The following is a 20,888-nucleotide window of genomic DNA, read 5'->3' on the forward strand; positions in this document are numbered from 1 at the left end:
GGACTTATGCAAAGATATTTAATACCAGAACACATCCACTGTGGACACTACAATATTAGGACATACAGTGTAAGAACAGAATCACAGTGGACAGTATACTACTAGGACTTATCCAAAGATATTTAATATCATAACACATCCACTGTGGACACTACAATATTAGGACATACAGTGTAAGAACAGAATCACAGTGGACAGTATACTACTAGGACTTATCCAAAGATATTTAATATCATAACACATCCACTGTGGACACTACAATATTAGGACATACAGTGTAAGAACAGAATCACAGTGGACAGTATACTATTAGGACTTATCCAAATATATTTAATATCATAACACATCCACTGTGGACACTACAATATTAGGACATACAGTGTAAGAACACAATCACAGTGGACAGTATACTACTAGGACTTATCCTAAGATATTTAATATCATAACACATCCACACTGGGCACTACAATATTAGGACATACAGTGTAAGAACACAATCACAATGGACAGTATACTACTAGGAATTATCCAAAGATATTTAATACCGGAACACATCCACTGTGGACACTACAATATTAGGACATACAGTGTAAGAACAGAATCACAGTGGACAGTATACTACTAGGACTTATCCAAAGATATTTAATATCATAACACATCCACTGTGGACACTACAATATTAGGACATACAGTGTAAGAACAGAATCACAGTGGACAGTATACTACTAGGACTTATCCAAAGATATTTAATATCATAACACATCCACTGTGGACACTACAATATTAGGACATACAGTGTAAGAACAGAATCACAGTGGACAGTATACTACTAGGACTTATCCAAAGATATTTAATATCATGACACATCCACTGTGGACACTACAATATTAGGACATACAGTGTAAGAACACAATCACAGTGGACAGTATACTACTAGGACTTATCCAAAGATATTTAATATCATAACACATCCACTGTGGACACTACAATATTAGGACATACAGTGTAAGAACAGAATCACAGTGGACAGTATACTACTAGGACTTATCCAAAGATATTTAATATCATAACACATCCACTGTGGACACTACAATATTAGGACATACAGTGTAAGAACAGAATCACAGTGGACAGTATACTACTAGGACTTATCCAAAGATATTTAATATAATAATACATCCACTGTGGACACTACAATATTAGGACATACAGTGTAAGAACACAATCACAGTGGACAGTATACTACTAGGACTTATCCAAAGATATTTAATATCATAACACATCTACTGTGGACACTACAATATTAGGACATACAGTGTAAGAACAGAATCACAGTGGACAGTATACTATTAGGACTTATCCAAAGATATTTTATATCATAACACATCCACTGTGGACACTACAATATTAGGACATACAGCGTAAGAACAGAATCACAGTGGACAGTATACTACTAGGACTTATCCAAAGATATTTAATATCATAACACATCCACTGTGGACACTACAATATTAGGACATACAGTGTAAGAACAGAACCACAGTGGACAGTATACTACTAGGACTTATCCAAAGATATTTAATATCATAACACATCCACTGTGGACACTACAATATTAGGACATACAGTGTAAGAACACAATCACAGTGGACAGTATACTACTAGGACTTATCCAAAGATATTTAATATCATAACACATCCACTGTGGACACTACAATATTTAGACATACAGTGCAAAAACATCCAATGTGAACAGTATGTTACTAGGACAAATTCAAAGATATTTAATACCAGAATACGTTAACAAAAGGCTGAGTTGGAGAAATGTTAAATAATATTTGATCACATGCATATTATATTGTAATGATAATTGTTAAACTTTGTATACACCCTCTGCACTAAAAAAATGGTGAGAACTTGTTTGTCATGTTGTCCACAAAATCCCACATGCTAAAGAAAGATAAACATTCCAGCAATGAAACTTCTAAGTGCAATACGATACATCATTTAATTATGTCATAAATACATGTCAAACTTTCTTGAACATCAGACATTATTATACGAATATTTTATGATGATTTGGTATGACTGAACGATAGTGAATCTTCATACAAGGTGTCATATAGATATAATGGCTGAAAAAAACTACAAAATATGGTTGTATGTTGGCAGAAATTGACATGATCAAATAAACTTCAAATTTAAAAAATGATATTTTTCTTAGTATTTGCATATCAACTTTTTACATTCAACCAAGCAAATAAGTTCAGGAGTTGTTTATGTGGTCTAATGAAAGTTAAAACTTAAAATATTAGGATGCTAACTATGTGTCATAAAACACTAACTGATGTACAAACTGCTAGTCTTATATTACACAGCACAGTGGTTATAAGGTGATAAAAACCAACTTTCTTGTTCCATTTTTTTCAAACCTTATATAGAACAGGTGATTAAAATTTGAAATTAATATGATATCCAGAACTAAAGCAGCTAATCAGTCACTTCGACACCTTCTATAAATATTACCACCGTTGCTGTGAGAGGTGACTTTATCGAAACAGAGAAAACTTTTTAGGTAGTCTGCCTTCTTTATTCAAAAGCCCAGTTTCTATATCTTCATAAGATGGCAGTATTTTAAGATCTCCTAACGCTGCTACTGCTGGTTTACTTCGAAGCATACGATAGGCTACTCTTCTGATGTCTTCTTCTGATACTTTACCTTTTAATGTAAGAAAATGATATACAATTTATATCACAAACTGATTAGGCACTAATAAAATCATCTTGAAATAATTTGTTTATAAAATTAGTCCAACAAGACTTGACCAACATGAAATTCTGAGTTTAACACATTCAGAAATATTACGTACTTTTCTTTCTTTTCATCTTTTGTATTAGTTTAGTTTGTTGTGAATTTTACACAAAACTACATGAGGGCTATCTGCACTAGCCATCCCTAACTTAGCAGTGTAAGACTAGAGGGAAAGCAGCTAGTCATCACCGCCAACTCGTGGACTACTCTTTTAGCAATGAATAGTGGGATTGACAGTCACATTATAATGCCCCCACAAGTTTAATATTTCAAAAACCTTTTCATATCTTTCATGAGAAACTTTTACTATCAGGTTAATGATACTTGAAGTCTAGAACAGCCTAATTTTCTCGCATAACAACAAATCTACTGTAATGACAGTTATATGATTGAAACAATCCTGATATAGTAAACTTTGGTTTAATTAAAGTAATACCTTGTTACTCTGATTGGAAAGTAAAGGAGTCCTATTTTCTAGAATGTTTTGTTTCACCAACTTGAAATAAACCTGTAAGCCTGTTCCTGTGTTTGCTAAAGCAGTGTAAATTTAGTTATACATCAAAATGCAATGAATATTCATAAAATACCCTTGTTTATATATATGCACACACATGTATATTTTCAGGAACAAAATAATCCTGTGTACCAAACTTGTTTAAATCAATTTCTACTCAAGAGAGGAAATTTAATGTATTTTTACACTAAGTGCGTTTTACCTATTTCTTCCATGAAGAATTCTGGAGGTTTTCTGTGCCCTGTGGCTAGGACTTGTCTTCCAATATCTTCAAACATGATTGGACGAGACTCTAAGTTCATCATAAGCATCGACTGAAGCTGTTTCTTTGCTCTATTCAGCTCATCCTTTAAAAAGGTAATAGATCAGTACAGAGAACGCACTTAAAACTTTTATTTACGTTATGAGTTGAACAAGAACAAAAACATTTCCATGACTATCTATAACGTTTTATTTTTCAATTGAGGTATTTCTTTTTTGTACCATTATAACACAATCCAGACGTTAATGGCTGTTAACGGAATTTACTTTACGAGTTATTATGTCACTTACAATCAAAAATCACATGTTTGAACCTACAGCCATTAATTACCAAGATAAAAACTTTATTTACTAAAGGGCACACAATTATAATAAAAGATTGCTGTACAAATCCAAAGCTAACAAAATGACACAACAGAATTATTTCAAGGTTGTGATAATAGTGACATCAAGGTAAGGTTAACCAAACTATATAAAACGTTTCACTTAACACTCATTACATAGCACATGCGAGTTTCAGCACAACTGAAAGTATTTCTGTTTTACAGCAAATTCTGCAGCTTTTGACAGTGCAATACTGCTTTGGTTAGACTTATGACTATTTAAATATTCCACAGCCCTTTCAGAATTTAGCAAAAGAACAAAGATATGAAAATTATTTCATTTTTAAGAATCATTAAGTGTAATATTGAAAAGCATCATCTATGTAAACACCTCATCTCACACAAATGTCATTTGTGTCTTCAAAGTTTGCAGGACGGTCATCTGGAGCCCTCAACCCTACACACAGAAAGAACAAATGTACAGTGGAACCCCTCTAAAGCAGCCACCTTTGGGACTGAGACAAACTCTCCTGATTAGAGGGGTTCCACTGTACATAATTAGGGATTATGTAAACAGAAAAGGGACTGTCATTGAATGACCCTTTCAAGGGGTGGCTGCTTAGAGAGGTTTCACTGTACATATCTAAATTAACAGTGCAAAATATGACACCAAGTTTTTGTCCTTTCTAAGAAGTATAAACCACAGGTGAATGAGCTGCTTCCTAAGGATACTGGACAATATCTATATGTACTTGAACCACTGCAGGAAGAAATGAATGATTTTCTACCTTTTTTTGTGCAGCTTTATCATTGTTTCAGGTTTCTCATGTAATAGGCAATTTAAATTTCACAAAATATGTGGTGAAGCAAATACGGACCCAACCACTGTCACAAAAACACCGCTATCAATTGAGCAATGTAATACTCCAGTACTTTTAGTGCAAGGATGCTACAAATGATGAATCATTAAGTTACATATTAAAGTCCATGGCAGAGCTTTTAAAATCATGATAAATGAAACTGCTGTTTATTCCAGCTTCCAATCTCTGACGACTTCACACTGGCTGACTTATGCACAAATGGTTGCTTAAACACGATCTTGAAAGATGTTTGTGGAAAGCTTGTAAGGATGTGTTGTCCAAGAGTGACCAAGTTATTACCAAGTGTAATTAACTGCCATGTAATTATTGCAAGTATTATATTCAAATTATATGTAAATAATTCAATGTAAAAGTTATACTAAGGGTAACAGTGAAAAAGCAATGTAGCCAAACTAACAACAACAATAAATGCCATCAGAGTCTCAAAACTCTGTTTCAGTCACATGGGAGTTCCAAATGACCTTTACTGCAATACACTGCAGTTATAACTTTGATACACTGTATCGCATAACTTCAACAAAGGATGTAAAAACCACACAAGTTTTCTTACCTCTGATATTCTTCCTGTCATCTTTGTGAATTCCATTACAATCACTTCCACCAAATCCTTTAACTGCAAGCAGAAGATGAAGAGTTTGTGAACAAATAAACAAGCCTGTGTTGATAGGACTAATTTTCTCTTTAAGAGAACTAACCCTAAAATAGAACTGAAACTGCATGGAATGACTTCCATTCACAACGTGTTAAAAGCAAATTCTTATCTGTCTTGTTATTTTAACCACTGTATTCAGCTGTCTATAACTTTTCCCCATAGCAAAAATAATTTTAATGAAGGATTAACCAGTTGACTGCCAAGTATTTCAGCTGCTGCAATACAACTCTAATGCTTCTTAATTTTGTAACTTTTTTCGTGACGCCATTTTGGATCGAAAGTGAAACAATTTGTAAGTAGGTCAAATACATGTATGGTGCTGACATCTAGCGTTGTAGTTAGGTATTATTGAGAACGAATTAACTCGTCCGTGGCACTGTGTTACCGATCGAATTGAACGAGTTATCTTGTCTATGGCACTGAACAGGTTAATACCAGAATTTAATTAATATATTTCAAGTGATTTTTAATGTAATCACACAAACTGTAATGAGAGAAAAAGAAAAAATCCACTATGATTAGATGTTTATAAATTGTTATCGTTCTTAAAGTAACAACAACACGAAATCTTCTATTTGTAAATTTTAATAACTTTCACAGTAACACAAAACAACTTATCTAGTTTTGAATTAATGGAACTGAATCATCAATCAATATTGTTACAACATCCAATATTCGTTATTTTAAGATATTTCAAAAAATAATGTATAATGTTGCTTAAATGCTAAATAACTGATTTTTGTACAAACAATTAAAAAAAATGAGGTAAGATCAGTACCAAGAGAGTATTTGGTATCCTAGGAACTAAAGGATCAGTGAGCGTACCAGATACTGCAAATATAAACACCCACAAACAGGTAACTTACACTGAAATTATGCTGGGATCAGCTACCTACATTGTTAGAAATGCTACAGGAAATGCTACAATTAGAAACTACAACTTACCCCAACAATTAACAACCATCAACAAGCATGATACCAAAGTGCTACTACTATTTACAGCACCCATACAGCAGAAACTTGGATAGAAAATATGATGTAATCCACTACAGAACAACAGATTTAGCATACACTGTCAAGTAGCTACACAGAATCTCAACTAATCTTAAATCAACAAAATTGGAGACTTCTCACATGATAATATGAAAACCAAAACAGAGCGAGGAAAAGAAGTCTTGATGATGTTAACACTATCCTACTACTTTCCATGTTGGATACCTTAACACAAAATAATGTTAACACTATCCTACTACGTTCCATGTTGGATACCTTAACACACAATAATGTTAACACTATCCTACTACTTTCCATGCTGTATACCTTAACACACAATAATGTTAACACTATCCTACTACTTTCCATGCTGTATACCTTAACACACAATAATGTTAACACTATCCTACTACTTTCCATGCTGTATACCTTAACACACAATAATGTTAACACTATCCTACTACTTTCCATGTTGGATCAACTGACACACAATAATGTTAACACTATCCTATTACTTTCCATGTTGTATACCTTAACACACAATAATGTTAACACTGTCCTACTGCTTTCCATGTTGGATCAACTGACACACAATAATGTTAACACTATCCTATTACTTTCCATGTTGTATACCTTAACACACAATAATGTTAACACTATCCTACTACTTTCCATGTTGTATACCTTAACACACAATAATGTTAACAATATCCTACTGCTTTCCATGTTGGATCAACTGATACACAATAATGTTAACACTATCCTACTACTTTCCATGTTGGATCAACTGACACACAATAATGTTAGCACTATCCTACTACTTTCCATGTTGTATACCTTAACACACAATAATGTTAACACTGTCCTACTACTTTCCATGTTGTATACCTTAACACAATAATGTTAACACTATCTTACTACTTTCCATGTTGGATCAACTGACACACAATAATGTTAGCACTATCCTACTACTTTCCATGTTATATACCTTAACACACAATAATGTTAGCACTATCCTACTACTTTCCATGTTGTATACCTTAACACACAATAATGTTAACACTGTCCTACTGCTTTCCATGTTGGATCAACTGACACACAATAATGTTAACACTATCCTACTACTTTCCATGTTGGATCAACTGACACACAATAATGTTAGCACTATCCTACTACTTTCCATGTTGTACACCTTAACACACAATAATGTAAACACTGTCCTACTACTTTCCATGTTGTATACCTTAACACACAATAATGTTAACACTATCTTACTACTTTCCATGTTGGATCAACTGACACACAATAATGTTAGCACTATCCTACTACTTTACATGTTGTATAAATTAACACACAATAATGTTAACACTGTCCTACTGCTTTCCATGTTGGATCAACTGACACACAATAATGTTAGCACTATCCTACTACTTTCCATGTTGTATACCTTAACACACAATAATGTTAACACTGTCCTACTGCTTTCCATGTTGGATCAACTGACACACAATAATGTTAACACTATCCTACTACTTTCCATGTTGGATCAACTGACACACAATAATGTTAGCACTATCCTACTACTTTCCATGTTGGATCAACTGGCACACAATAATGTTAACACTATCCTACAATTTACATGTTGTATAAATTAACACACAATAATGTTAACACTGTCCTACTGCTTTCCATGTTGGATCAACTGACACACAATAATGTTAACACTATCCTACTACTTTCCATGTTGGATCAACTGACACACAATAATGTTAGCACTATCCTACTACTTTCCATGTTGGATCAACTGGCACACAATAATGTTAACACTATCCTACAATTTACATGTTGTATAAATTAACACACAATAATGTTAACACTGTCCTACTGCTTTCCATGTTGGATCAACTGACACACAATAATGTTAACACTATCCTACTACTTTCCATGTTGGATCAACTGACACACAATAATGTTAGCACTATCCTACTACTTTCCATGTTGTATACCTTAACACACAATAATGTTAACACTATCCTACTGCTTTCCATGTTGGATCAACTGACACACAATAATGTTAGCACTATCCTACTACTTTCCATGTTGTATACCTTAACACACAATAATGTTAACACTGTCCTACTACTTTCCATGTTGTATACCTTAACACACAATAATGTTAACACTATCTTACTACTTTCCATGTTGGATCAACTGACACACAATAACGTTAGCACTATCCTACTACTTTCCACGTTGGATCAACTGGCACACAATAATGTTAACACTGTCCTACTACTTTCCATGTTCTATCACTTAACATACAATAATGTTAACACTATCTTACTACTTTCATGTTGTACCAGTTAACATACAATAATGTTAAAAACCAAGTATAGCATATATCAAATTCAAATAATTCCTTAAACACCAAGGCAAATATCCATGTACAATGAAGAAGAAATCGTAACATACAATAAAATTGAATTCTTGACAAAATTATGATTAATCACAACTCAGTTCTAGATGTCCTAAGGAACCTTACCACAAGAAAAGAAATGGGTAACAAAATTGTGTTACTGACCAGTTGATAACTGATGATAAAAAGTTAAAACTATTTACCTGAGATGGGTGAGCACCTGCATGGATACAGAATATTCCACTGTCATTATAAGCGTGGTTGTAAGCAGTTGCATTGTACATCCAATGATGCCTGGTAAACACAGGTATTATTTCTTTCTATAAACTCTGCACTACAATAATGACATTCTACATTACTGTCCTAATACTTTATACCCTTTTTAAAAAACTTTGAGATGTCATATTTTTTCTATTTGATAATATAAACCTGTTTGTTTCTATTTAAGAACCAAATGAAATGAGCATTTACAATTTTAAATGACATCCATGGCGAAGATCTCAAAATTATTTCTTGCAAACTGCATTTCTTACAGTAAAAACTACGTTTCATGATTGGATTATCCATATTTCAATTAATAGTTTTACGAAACTCAAAAATCAGTCTGATTACAGTTAAGTTAAAGTTATATCCTTGATGGAAAAAAAAACCCTTCATATCTTGCATTTGGTTTAAAACATGTTTTCTGACTTGTAATGTTTATTTTGTTGTTGTATTTCATTCACAGATACTCAAAGCTATCTGCACAACTCATCCCTAGTTTAGAAGTGTAAGACTAGAGGGTAGTAAAAACTACCTACTGCCAACTCTTGGGCTACTTTGTCAGATCAAAGAGTTAGACTGAGATTTCACTCTTATTACAAATCTATTACCCTAAAGTCTGAAGCAGGTTTTTTGGGTGTGAAAGGGGGAAGGATTGGTGCAACTGGTGTGAACCATGGAACCTTAGAACCACAGTCTGATAAACTAAGGCATACTCAGTGTTTATTAATTCATAATGGTTAAGTTAGTATAGGTTAGATGTAATGTTTTCAACATAGGTGCCTCCTGCAATGAGAACATCTTTTATATTAGTAACATTTTTGACAGCCCATTAGGAACCATTTACTGTCACCTACAGTTACCAGTTTCTCAAATTAAGGCCTTAATACTAATACAAACCTATTTAACACGTTCGTGTACAGACGAGTGTACATTCCCTTTCCAGGCCCACCAGCAGAAAATGACCCTCCTCCTCCCATCATCATGTTCAGTACGCAGAATGGTATGAAGTCGGGATCTTGGTGAGAACTACTCTCCAGCCCTAGGACTAAATGGGCCAATTCAGGTATCGGAGTTGGACCTAGACTTACATTCGACAAATCCTTTTCAATCTGTATCAAATTGGAAACGGCAAGAATAAACTGAAGGAAAAATTCAGGTTTTAAAGAGAAAGAAATGAAAACAATGAACAACATTGTCCACAGAACAGAATTTAAGTAGTTTGAAATTTAATATATGTCCCCTTTTGATGTTTTTGGTATAAACCTATTCTGACCCCTTTTTTGTTTTCATGTAATATAGTTTATCAAGAAAAAATTGGTTAAATAATTCTGAAAAACTAATTCTATGATTTAACAGAAGTGTCGGTAATACATTTTATCAGGAATGAGAAGCAAGAAATCAGTTCTACATACACAAAGGGAAGATGGCTGAACATCCAACTGTTGTTAAGTTGCATATGGACAATTCTCACTACCTTGCTGTCATAGCTTACGCAAGTTTTTAGAGCCACAACTTACCTGTATAATTCCTCCTGTATACTGAGATATCGATTTATCAGCTTGTATCCTAGTATCTATAACTAACGTTGGATTTTCTTCCCAGACAGGTTTTTCTTCTTCAAAGTACCTGATGAAATAGGTCTCTAAACTTAGAATTGTTTAACAACTACTATCATCAAACAGAGATAAAAAAAACAGCTGAAAAAGTTTTGTATGTATAAATATAAAGTACCTAGACTACAGAAAAACTTCAAGTTTTCATAACTCTATAAATGTAACAGTCCTGAATAAAAAATTCCTCTAGTAAGATTTTGTTTTCATTTATAACTGGAACTATACATTAAGAATGAAGTACAACAAAAACTATCTAACAATTCAAGTTTCACAAGACACTACTTGTTCTCAGTGATGTCGAGAAACCCACTTGTTGAGAAATTTATATGCAAAAATACACTACTTGTTCTGTAAAATGTATGTTATTTAGCTGTGCATATACCCCAGATATGTCATTACTGAATACCTGAAGATGTCAATATTATCAAAACACATTTGTTACTCAGCTGTGCATATACCCCAGATATGTCATTACTGAATACCTGAAGATGTCAATATTATCAAAACACATTTGTTATTCAGCTGTGCATATACCCCAGATATGTCATTACCGAAATACCTGAAGATGTCAATATTATCAAAACACATTTGTTATTCAGCTGTGCATATACCCCAGATATGTCATTACCGAATACCTGAAGATGTCAATATTATCAAAACACATTTGTTATTCAGCTGTGCATATACCCCAGATATGTCATTACTGAATACCTGAAGATGTCAATATTATCAAAACACATTTGTTATTCAGCTGTACATATACCCCAGATATGTCATTACCGAATACCTGAAGACGTCAATATTATCAAAACACATTTGTTACTCAGCTGTACATATACCCCAGATATGTCATTACCGAATACCTGAAGACGTCAATATCATCAAAACACATTTGTTATTCAGCTGTACATATACCCCAAATATGTCATTACCGAATACCTGAAGATGTCAATATTATCAAAACACATTTGTTATTCAGCTGTACATATACCCCAGATATGTCATTACCGAATACCTGAAGATGTCAATATTATCAAAACACGTTACTCAGCTGTGCATATACCCCAGATATGTCATTACCGAATACCTGAAGATGTCAATATTATCAAAACACGTTATTCAGCTGTGCATATACCCCAGATATGTCATTACCGAATACCTGAAGATGTCAATATTATCAAAACACATTTGTTATTCAGCTGTACATATACCCCAGATATGTCATTACCGAATACCTGAAGATGTCAATATTATCAAAACACATTTGTTATTCAGCTGTGCATATACCCCAGATATGTCATTACCGAATACCTGAAGATGTCAATATTATCAAAACACATTTGTTATTCAGCTGTGCATATACCCCAGATATGTCATTACCGAATACCTGAAGATGTCAATATTATCAAAACACATTTGTTATTCAGCTGTGCATATACCCCAGATATGTCATTACGAATACCTGAAGATGTCAATATTATCAAAACACATTTGTTACTCAGCTGTACATATACCCCAGATATGTCATTACCGAATACCTGAAGATGTCAATATTATCAAAACACATTTGTTATTCAGCTGTGCATATACCCCAGATATGTCATTACCGAATACCTGAAGATGTCAATATTATCAAAACACATTTGTTACTCAGCTGTGCATATACCCCAGATATGTCATTACCGAATACCTGAAGATGTCAATATTATCAAAACACATTTGTTATTCAGCTGTGCATATACCCCAGATATGTCATTACCAAATACCTGAAGATGTCAATATTATCAAAACACATTTGTTATTCAGCTGTGCATATACCCCAGATATGTCATTACCGAATACCTGAAGATGTCAATATTATCAAAACACATTTGTTACTCAGCTGTGCATATACCCCAGATATGTCATTACTGAATACCTGAAGATGTCAATATTATCAAAACACATTTGTTACTCAGCTGTGCATATACCCCAGATATGTCATTACCGAATACCTGAAGATGTCAATATTATCAAAACACATTTGTTATTCAGCTGTGCATATACCCCAGATATGTCATTACCAAATACCTGAAGATGTCAATATTATCAAAACACATTTGTTACTCAGCTGTGCATATACCCCAGATATGTCATTACCGAATACCTGAAGATGTCAATATTATCAAAACACATTTGTTACTCAGCTGTGCATATACCCCAGATATGTCATTACCGAATACCTGAAGATGTCAATATTATCAAAACACATTTGTTATTCAGCTGTGCATATACCCCAGATATGTCATTACCGAATACCTGAAGATGTCAATATTATCAAAACACATTTGTTATTCAGCTGTGCATATACCCCAGATATGTCATTACCGAATACCTGAAGATGTCAATATTATCAAAACACATTTGTTACTCAGCTGTGCATATACCCCAGATATGTCATTACCGAATACCTGAAGATGTCAATATTATCAAAACACATTTGTTATTCAGCTGTGCATATACCCCACATGTCATTACCGAATACCTGAAGATGTCAATATTATCAAAACACATTTGTTATTCAGCTGTGCATATACCCCACGTCATTACCGAATACCTGAAGATGTCAATATTATCAAAACACATTTGTTACTACGTTTAACTGAAACATATTACATGCTTACTTTTGGGTGCAGTCCACCATGAAACATATTACTAATGTCTTGCTTACTTTTGGGTGCAGTCCACCAAAGCTTCGTGGTCCACTCCCACACCTGCAACAACCATACGTGATGGAGTGTAATAATGCTTCAAGTACGTGAAAAGAACATTCCTGTTTATAATATCAATGTTTTCTGGTGGGCAGAGCTTTGGTAAACCGAGCGTGTTGTTTTGGTACGCTGCCTGTAAAAAAAAAATATATTTCAAAGAAAGTAACAAGATGTACCGGGTCTGCTAAAGAGATGCGTAGGGATTTAAAACTGTGATAATTCACAACATCTGTTGGTATAGTTTGTGTTTATTATTTACATAGCTAAATAAGATTTCTTGCAACAGTTAAAAAGGAAAATCAATGTCTGGTAGATGTCTACTAAATACTGAAATATACTGGCAGGCTGTACAGATGAGACCTTCCACTGTAGAGGTCAAAGTTACTTTTCAAATCCTGTAGTGTCCATAGGTTATTAACCTACACTCTATTCATTAAGTAATCCTAAAAAAAAACAAGTCTGCTGCTGACAAAATCTGGAGATTGTATAGGTTAACACAATACTGCCTGGGGGACAGACAACACAACGCTGCCTGGGGAACAGTCAACACAACGCTGCCTGGGGAACAGTCAACACAACGCTGCCTGGGAACAGATAACACAATACTGCCACTGTTGTTCATACTAAATGGCAGACAGCTCCACGTTGTTAAAAACCACAATTCTCGTTAGTGACACATTCAGAAGAAGCAATGTTAATACCGAGTTATAGATGGCATGTTCTTTGAGCAGCAACAATGGGGCTTTCATTTTTGAAACAAAGTTCACACATAAGAGAATGATGTTTGTATCATTAAAACACAAGACCATGATCTTCATTCATAATAAAATGGATATTGTTTTTCCTTTATGTTCTCTGTAATATATAACTATACAAAATCTCTACATTTCTTTTGGTGGACCAGTGCACTTAACGTTAAAAACACAGGGATAGGGGTAAGTAAAATGTGGGATGTAAAGGAGGTGAGAACATTTTTTGTTACAAAACAATATTCCAAATTGAAGCAGCACACGCCTCTTAGTTAGTAACTATGTCACGTGATTTGCTGCAGCCAATAAAACATTCTATATTTAAATATTTTTAATATAATTTTGTTTTCAAAAAAATTGCTACACAGAAAAGTTCACAAAGTGTCTTCAGTTACAATAATAAATACATCAAGGAGCACAGCAGGTATGCAAGGTCAGTGTTTAGGACAATAAATACATCAAGGAGCACAGCAGGTATGCAAGGTCAGTGTTTAGGACCAACTGCATTGTATTTTGTTTCAGACAGACTTCAGTGATTATGTCCAAGTTTTAATAAATCTACAAGGAATGCTTACATAGAAGAGCTGAAAACATTAAGTATGTAACTAATATAGTAATTTTGTGTCATGCATTATAACTCCACAGTACTGCTTATAGAAGTTTTCTCAAGTGGGCTGTTCACATAATGAAGTAGGTATCAACTTCACAAGTCATAAAAACGTAACATGATCAACATTGAATCATTACAACTGTTCCACTTGTGTACATACTGAAAACATCTATACAATTGTTACATTGTAGTCATCTTCCCTGTGCCTATATCTATTTTTATTTTTGATAAAAAATGTAGTTATTTTTTAAAAAATTAACTGCTCCTTGAATGTTAAATGTCTTTATAGCTTTTGTTTCTTCTGACATTTTCAATCAATATCTCGTAACATCGAGCGAAGCTTCCACAAAATCAAATATGTTGTAGTAACTCAGCCAATCATGTTCCTTTGCATATCAAAATGAGCAAATTACTGTTTGTAATTTTCAAGTTGTGATCACTATCTATCATTATGTATTTATACTAAATCACAAAGGGCAGCCACATACCAAGAACTTATTTTTTTTTGCATGGATTAGTATGCTGGCAAAGTCTTATTCCATGCCAGTGGTAAAAACAAAAAGTATGCATCATAGAAGTAATGTTGCTTGAATGATTTTAAGCAGTCTCAAGATGACCACCATGTTTCACTTTTAAAATATTCAAAAGGATGACTTAAAATGTGACTGTACTTACACCATGAATCATTTCAAACAGAATTGGTTCCTGGTCAGGTCTAAGTTCCATGTCCTCTAAATCAAACTTGACAGTTTGTTGTGCTACATTCACCTAGTAACAGGAAAACAGACATTTTCTAAACCAACATACAACTACATTTTACAACTTGAAGTAGATTATGTAGAAAGCTTGAGGAATGTTACTGAAAATTAAAATAACAAAAGCCAATGTCACATCATACAAATGTTTAATGACTTGAATCAGTTTTGCCCTTCAGTATTTGTTTTAAGTCATATTATACTTAAAGACACACACACAAAAATGATACAGTCAATACCAAAAATGAACAGTTAAGAATCCAACCACTGCTAAACAAACAGAAGAAATGAGTCAAATATTTTTACAGCTTATGACATATCAGACCATCTATATGACAACTAATAACTAAATTTCAAATCTTGCTACTCAATATTTGGAGCAAATAGATTTGGCATCTTGGCAATAAATATCTAAAAGTTATCCTTAAATTTCCCTGGAAATCTTTATGCAAGTCTGAAGGTGCATAGTGCAAGGTTTATTATCAGTTTATGTACATCTGTTATGGAATTATTTTATCATTCAGTGTAGAACAGAGCAGCAACATTAGAAGATACTATCCTGAGTGGTAACCCTAAATCAGTGTAGAACAGAGCAGCAACATTAGAAGATACTATCCTGAGTGGTAACCCTAAAATAAATTCAAAAAGCCAATTTCTTGAATCTTTGGCTGATTTTGAAACACATTATTAAATTCTGTTGGTTATTTTTCAATATCTTCAATTCAATTTGTGTACGTATCCTTTACGTTCTACATAACGCAGGCCTAGCATAAACACAAAGCTGAGCTGCAACAATATTTATTCCTCAGGTTGAACAAGTTCTTTGTAACACTGTTATGAAACCATGTATGACTGTCCTGTGCTATTTAATTACAAATGTTTTAACTGGTAGCTGGAAGATTACTTGATATTTGATAACATTCAGTTAAATGATGCATAACTCGCTTATATTTACATCAGAATGAAATGATTGCAGTTGTGAACAGTCTTATAAGGTGTTTGAAGTTACTATATGACCAACAGCTAAAAGAAAAATTTTTTCTTTAGTTTTGTGCCAGAGACCTGAACAATACCAGAGCGTACAGCTCTGGATGTACTTTGAGTATGGTGTGTAATTCCAAAATACAAGCAAATTGCACGCAAGACTTCTGAATTACCAAAGATTCTGTCGCGTATATAAAATCCTTTCACTACAAGGTGAAATAACTGTTCACAGAAATAGGTTTTGGTTATGTGACCACAGGTTTACTTTCATCAGTTGTTTTTACTTTTCACAAAAAGATGCAGAAACAATTGATCTAAATCACTGAATAAAACAAAAGTTCAAACTGCAAGTTTCCTGTAACAAAATGATGACAATAAAAACTAGCTTTAAACATGTCATCCCTAAATGTAAAATGATTATTAAACTGTTGTTCTAAATTCAAAACTAATGTAGATTAAAAATATTATCAAATTAAATTGAAGGTCAAATATGGTTCAATTGTTTAATGAACTTTAAGGACACAAGAGGCAGTTAAATAGGTGTGACAGTGGTTAATAAACAGGAATAAGTAGGCAAGTCAATTAATACATGAACAAATTCTAAAAATTAATAACTGAAAACCAAACATCCAACTACTGAACATTTAATTTTTTTCATAAACTTTATTATTTATTTCCAAGTCATTCCAAACATCAGTGTTCACAGTTAACAAGTGCTAATCAAATAATAGAAACAGAATAAGTTTTGTTTTTTCTATCAAGATTTGAAAACAGAAGCAAAAAATTCCCAAATTTGGAAGAAAAATAAAAATTATGACATTAAAAATATATTATTCTAAATTATAATTAACTCTTTCTTCACAGGTACCATTTTCTATACATTTTGTAACCCTTATACAATGTTACAATCAGAATGTAATTAACTCTCTTGCTACAGGCTTGGTTGAATCAGTCAAGTTCATGACCCCAAACTGACTTTTAGTTTCCATACTGTAACTTCTGTTGTTTGTCTCAAAATTTTGCAGACTTTCAGTAATCATTAAGTGTCATTCGTAGACAAAAACCCAGAGTTTTGATGAAGTATCTTCACTAAAGATTTCTTCATGAATATATAGTCAGAGTGCTTACTGTACAAAGTGTTTTTCACCTGAAAAATCTCAAATTTCATTTGTCTAATCTTTACAACCTTCTAAATAAATTTCGATTTTATTCCATAAAACTTTATATTTTGTCCACTTTAACTCTGTATAAGGTTGATCAAATTGACCAACCTCGTAACCACTAAAAATAAAAATAAATCTAAATTACCCTTTCCAGAATGGCTTCAGATTACATGAAACTACATTTGTTTATCTTAAATAGGTTTGAACTTGTAAAAGTATACATCTGTTGACCTTTAAACTTTGTTTTATTGTCCTTTGTGCCATGCCTATTTAACATATGCACATATGAGCTGTAACTCACTTGGTGAATTTGCAGCTCATGTTACCCTATGGAATCACATAAAGTACAAGCTACTTGGGAACTGCTTGCAAGCACATTTCATGAAAACTTTCATTATTATTCTTATTCTTTATCTAATCTAACCTAAAAAAGTTTCTAATTTCTACACTGTAATAATTATAAGATATTATTACATATTATTATCCTGTGTTCTTATGTCCATTATTCAATTAAAAAGAAATTATTTAGCACAGTAGTGCAATCGGTATAAAAATTAGTTACGCTGACAGTCAGTAGCAAAAACAAAAAAACTTAGGTGTTATATTGTTTTTCATCTGTATTTTATTATAAAAGTTAAAATGTGAGGATTATAAACTTATTAGGTTACATTAGATAAGACAATGAGAAAATAATACTGATAAAAATTATTCAAGGGGATATGTTTACGAGCAGATCAACGCATCATGTAAATCAATAAATTCAATTTACAACTTGTGTGGTGGGGATTATTAGTCAGGCACAGCTGAAATGCCAATAAAACTAAATATAAACTGATGAACAATTTTACAAGCATCAATCTAGAATAAATGATTGTGATTTCCTTTAACAACTTAATTCCTAACTGTTTATGGTAACTACAAGGCCAGTCAAACTGACCAAATGCATATAGTTATAGCAGAGAAAATAACAGATAAACATTTGATACTTGTTTCAATGTTTTTAGAAATTATGTAAAAGACATCTGACAATATTCAGATTAAGAAAAGAAAATTTAACCTTAAGTTGAAAATTACTTTTCACTTGGTGCAGTCAACACCTGACACCATGCAAATGTGGACAAAAGTTTAGTAACATTACCATATTAAAAGTGCTATTACTTTTGTCTTCAAAGGACTTTGAATGTTTACTAAAAAACTTGAAAAATTTCATGAAGATATATCAAGCATTTTCAGAATTATAATATGTAAACCACCATAGTTACACAGTGGTTACAAGGCTGTGTAAAATACAGAAGCCCATGGAGACATTTAACTTTTGGAATCTATTATACCCATAAACTTGTGTCTTCAATTCAAACAACTAACCTCTTCCGTTGTTATCTTTGGTCTCAAGACAACATCAGCCAACAGTTTAATGACTGGTTCTAATCCACGGGAATCTGCTGAAGCAGCGTAGATCATAGTATCTCTGTGAAAACAAAACCCAAGAATGTACCATCCAGTACTCAAGAAAATATACTTACATCAAGCAAAGAAATATGACATAAACACAAAGAACAAATACTTTGTAACATCTATTCTGTATGCTGTTTTGTGGAGAAATATCCTAACCTTTAAATCCTCATTACGAAACTAGTTTCCCAACTTTAAATAAGTGAGTTGGTAGGAACTTTTATGTCACCTCTTCAACTAGAGACAAACAAATCACATTTCTTTTGAAGTTATGAATCTAGAAACTTACCTGGAACCTTGACAGTCACAAATACCACCATGTTTTTTCCAATTCTTGAAGAATTGCATCTTTATCAGGAAAATCTCTTGTTGACTGGGGAAAAGAGCACAATGGTACTTTAACTTTTACACATTAAGTTTTACAAGAATAATTACCTGTCCCCAGTGACAGGAAAAGTTTAATATATCAATTCAACTTACTTCATAAACTTTAAAACAGGTTAACTGTGTTGTGCTCTTGGTTTCGGTTACAACCCCAAACTGCGAGCTACTTCTTCCTACCACCGTAAAAAAAAAGTGTTGAATATTTCAGTCATACTAAAAGATGCTCGATAGTAACATACAGTAAAATCAACATTTTTATTTTGGTTGTGAAGTTAGCACACAAGATCACACACAGAAACTGTAATGGTTTTCAAGTGAGACTCAAAACTGGAGCACTTTTGAATAGTTCGTTATTCTTCATGTCACATATTAAGTGGCCAGTGATACCGTGATCGATTCCGAACAATTTAGTGTAAAATATTTATTCTCATGATGTTTCCCCGTTATTTCAAAAGTAAATGTTAAATTTTACCTACATGTGCAACTTTTTAAACAAAAGACAGACAAATCCTCAGACAGACACCACAGATCGCAATATATATAAAATCAAAAAACAGCAGTTTTTTGTGATACAAAGCTGCTTAAGTTCTTTACAAGTATTTCAGCTACAATTTCAATAAATGAAGTCACTCACTCAGGTGTGAAAGTCATATTTGATAATTCCAACTACTTTGTTTGTATGTAGAAAAACTTGGAATATTATTATACAAAAGATTCATACACTTTCAGCAGTAAAATATATTCTTCTTCAGAACATTATTATGAATTCAAAAAATTATTTCTGAGAATTTCTGGCACATTTAACATTACAAGTACACATAATCACCATAATAACCACACATTTCAACCAAGTTACTTGTTGCAAGATGTCTGCTGTCATAGATTAATTGCTTTATTTAACACAAAAATGTAATATTTCCACCAATAATGTTCTGACCCCCATACTGTCATGTTTTGATAGAGATTCTGGCAAGTATCCTGAGTACAATCTAATTAAAAAATGTTAATCAAAAGAAAGAAAAACATACATATTTAATGTTTTAAAACTTTTTATAATTCATAAAACAATCATTGAAATTAATTACATATTTACTTTCTTGCCAAAACAAGTGCAAGTCATTTTGTAACCATGTTCCATTGCCATTTATGTGTTTATTTTAATATGTTTATTTAGAGCCCTTAACCCTTTTGCCCCAGTAGGCTAAAGTACTAAAAATACTTTAAACAATCTCATTTTTCATATACAAAAGTCTTGTAATGTTTATTAAAAGTCTACCAAATTTTGTGAAGATAGTATGTAAACTGTAATGAG

The 20,888-nt window shown here is 32.8% G+C and overlaps 1 protein-coding gene across 1 annotated transcript; it reads right to left on the reverse strand.

The window, feature by feature from the left end:
• Positions 1 to 1,989: 1,989 nt before the first annotated feature.
• On the reverse strand, positions 1,990 to 20,720 carry LOC143245631 (mitochondrial-processing peptidase subunit alpha-like). The gene is given in 12 exon segments (XM_076491983.1): positions 1,990 to 2,719; positions 3,529 to 3,673; positions 5,342 to 5,404; positions 9,056 to 9,146; positions 10,014 to 10,225; positions 10,634 to 10,742; positions 13,440 to 13,612; positions 15,514 to 15,606; positions 19,106 to 19,208; positions 19,482 to 19,516; positions 19,518 to 19,565; positions 20,670 to 20,720. Coding segments are annotated over 12 exon segments (1,293 nt in total). The 3' UTR covers positions 1,990 to 2,549.
• Between the last annotated feature and the right edge of the window lie 168 nt (positions 20,721 to 20,888).

Source organism: Tachypleus tridentatus, chromosome 2 (genome assembly GCF_004210375.1).
Source record: "Tachypleus tridentatus isolate NWPU-2018 chromosome 2, ASM421037v1, whole genome shotgun sequence".
NCBI lineage: Eukaryota > Metazoa > Arthropoda > Merostomata > Xiphosura > Limulidae > Tachypleus > Tachypleus tridentatus.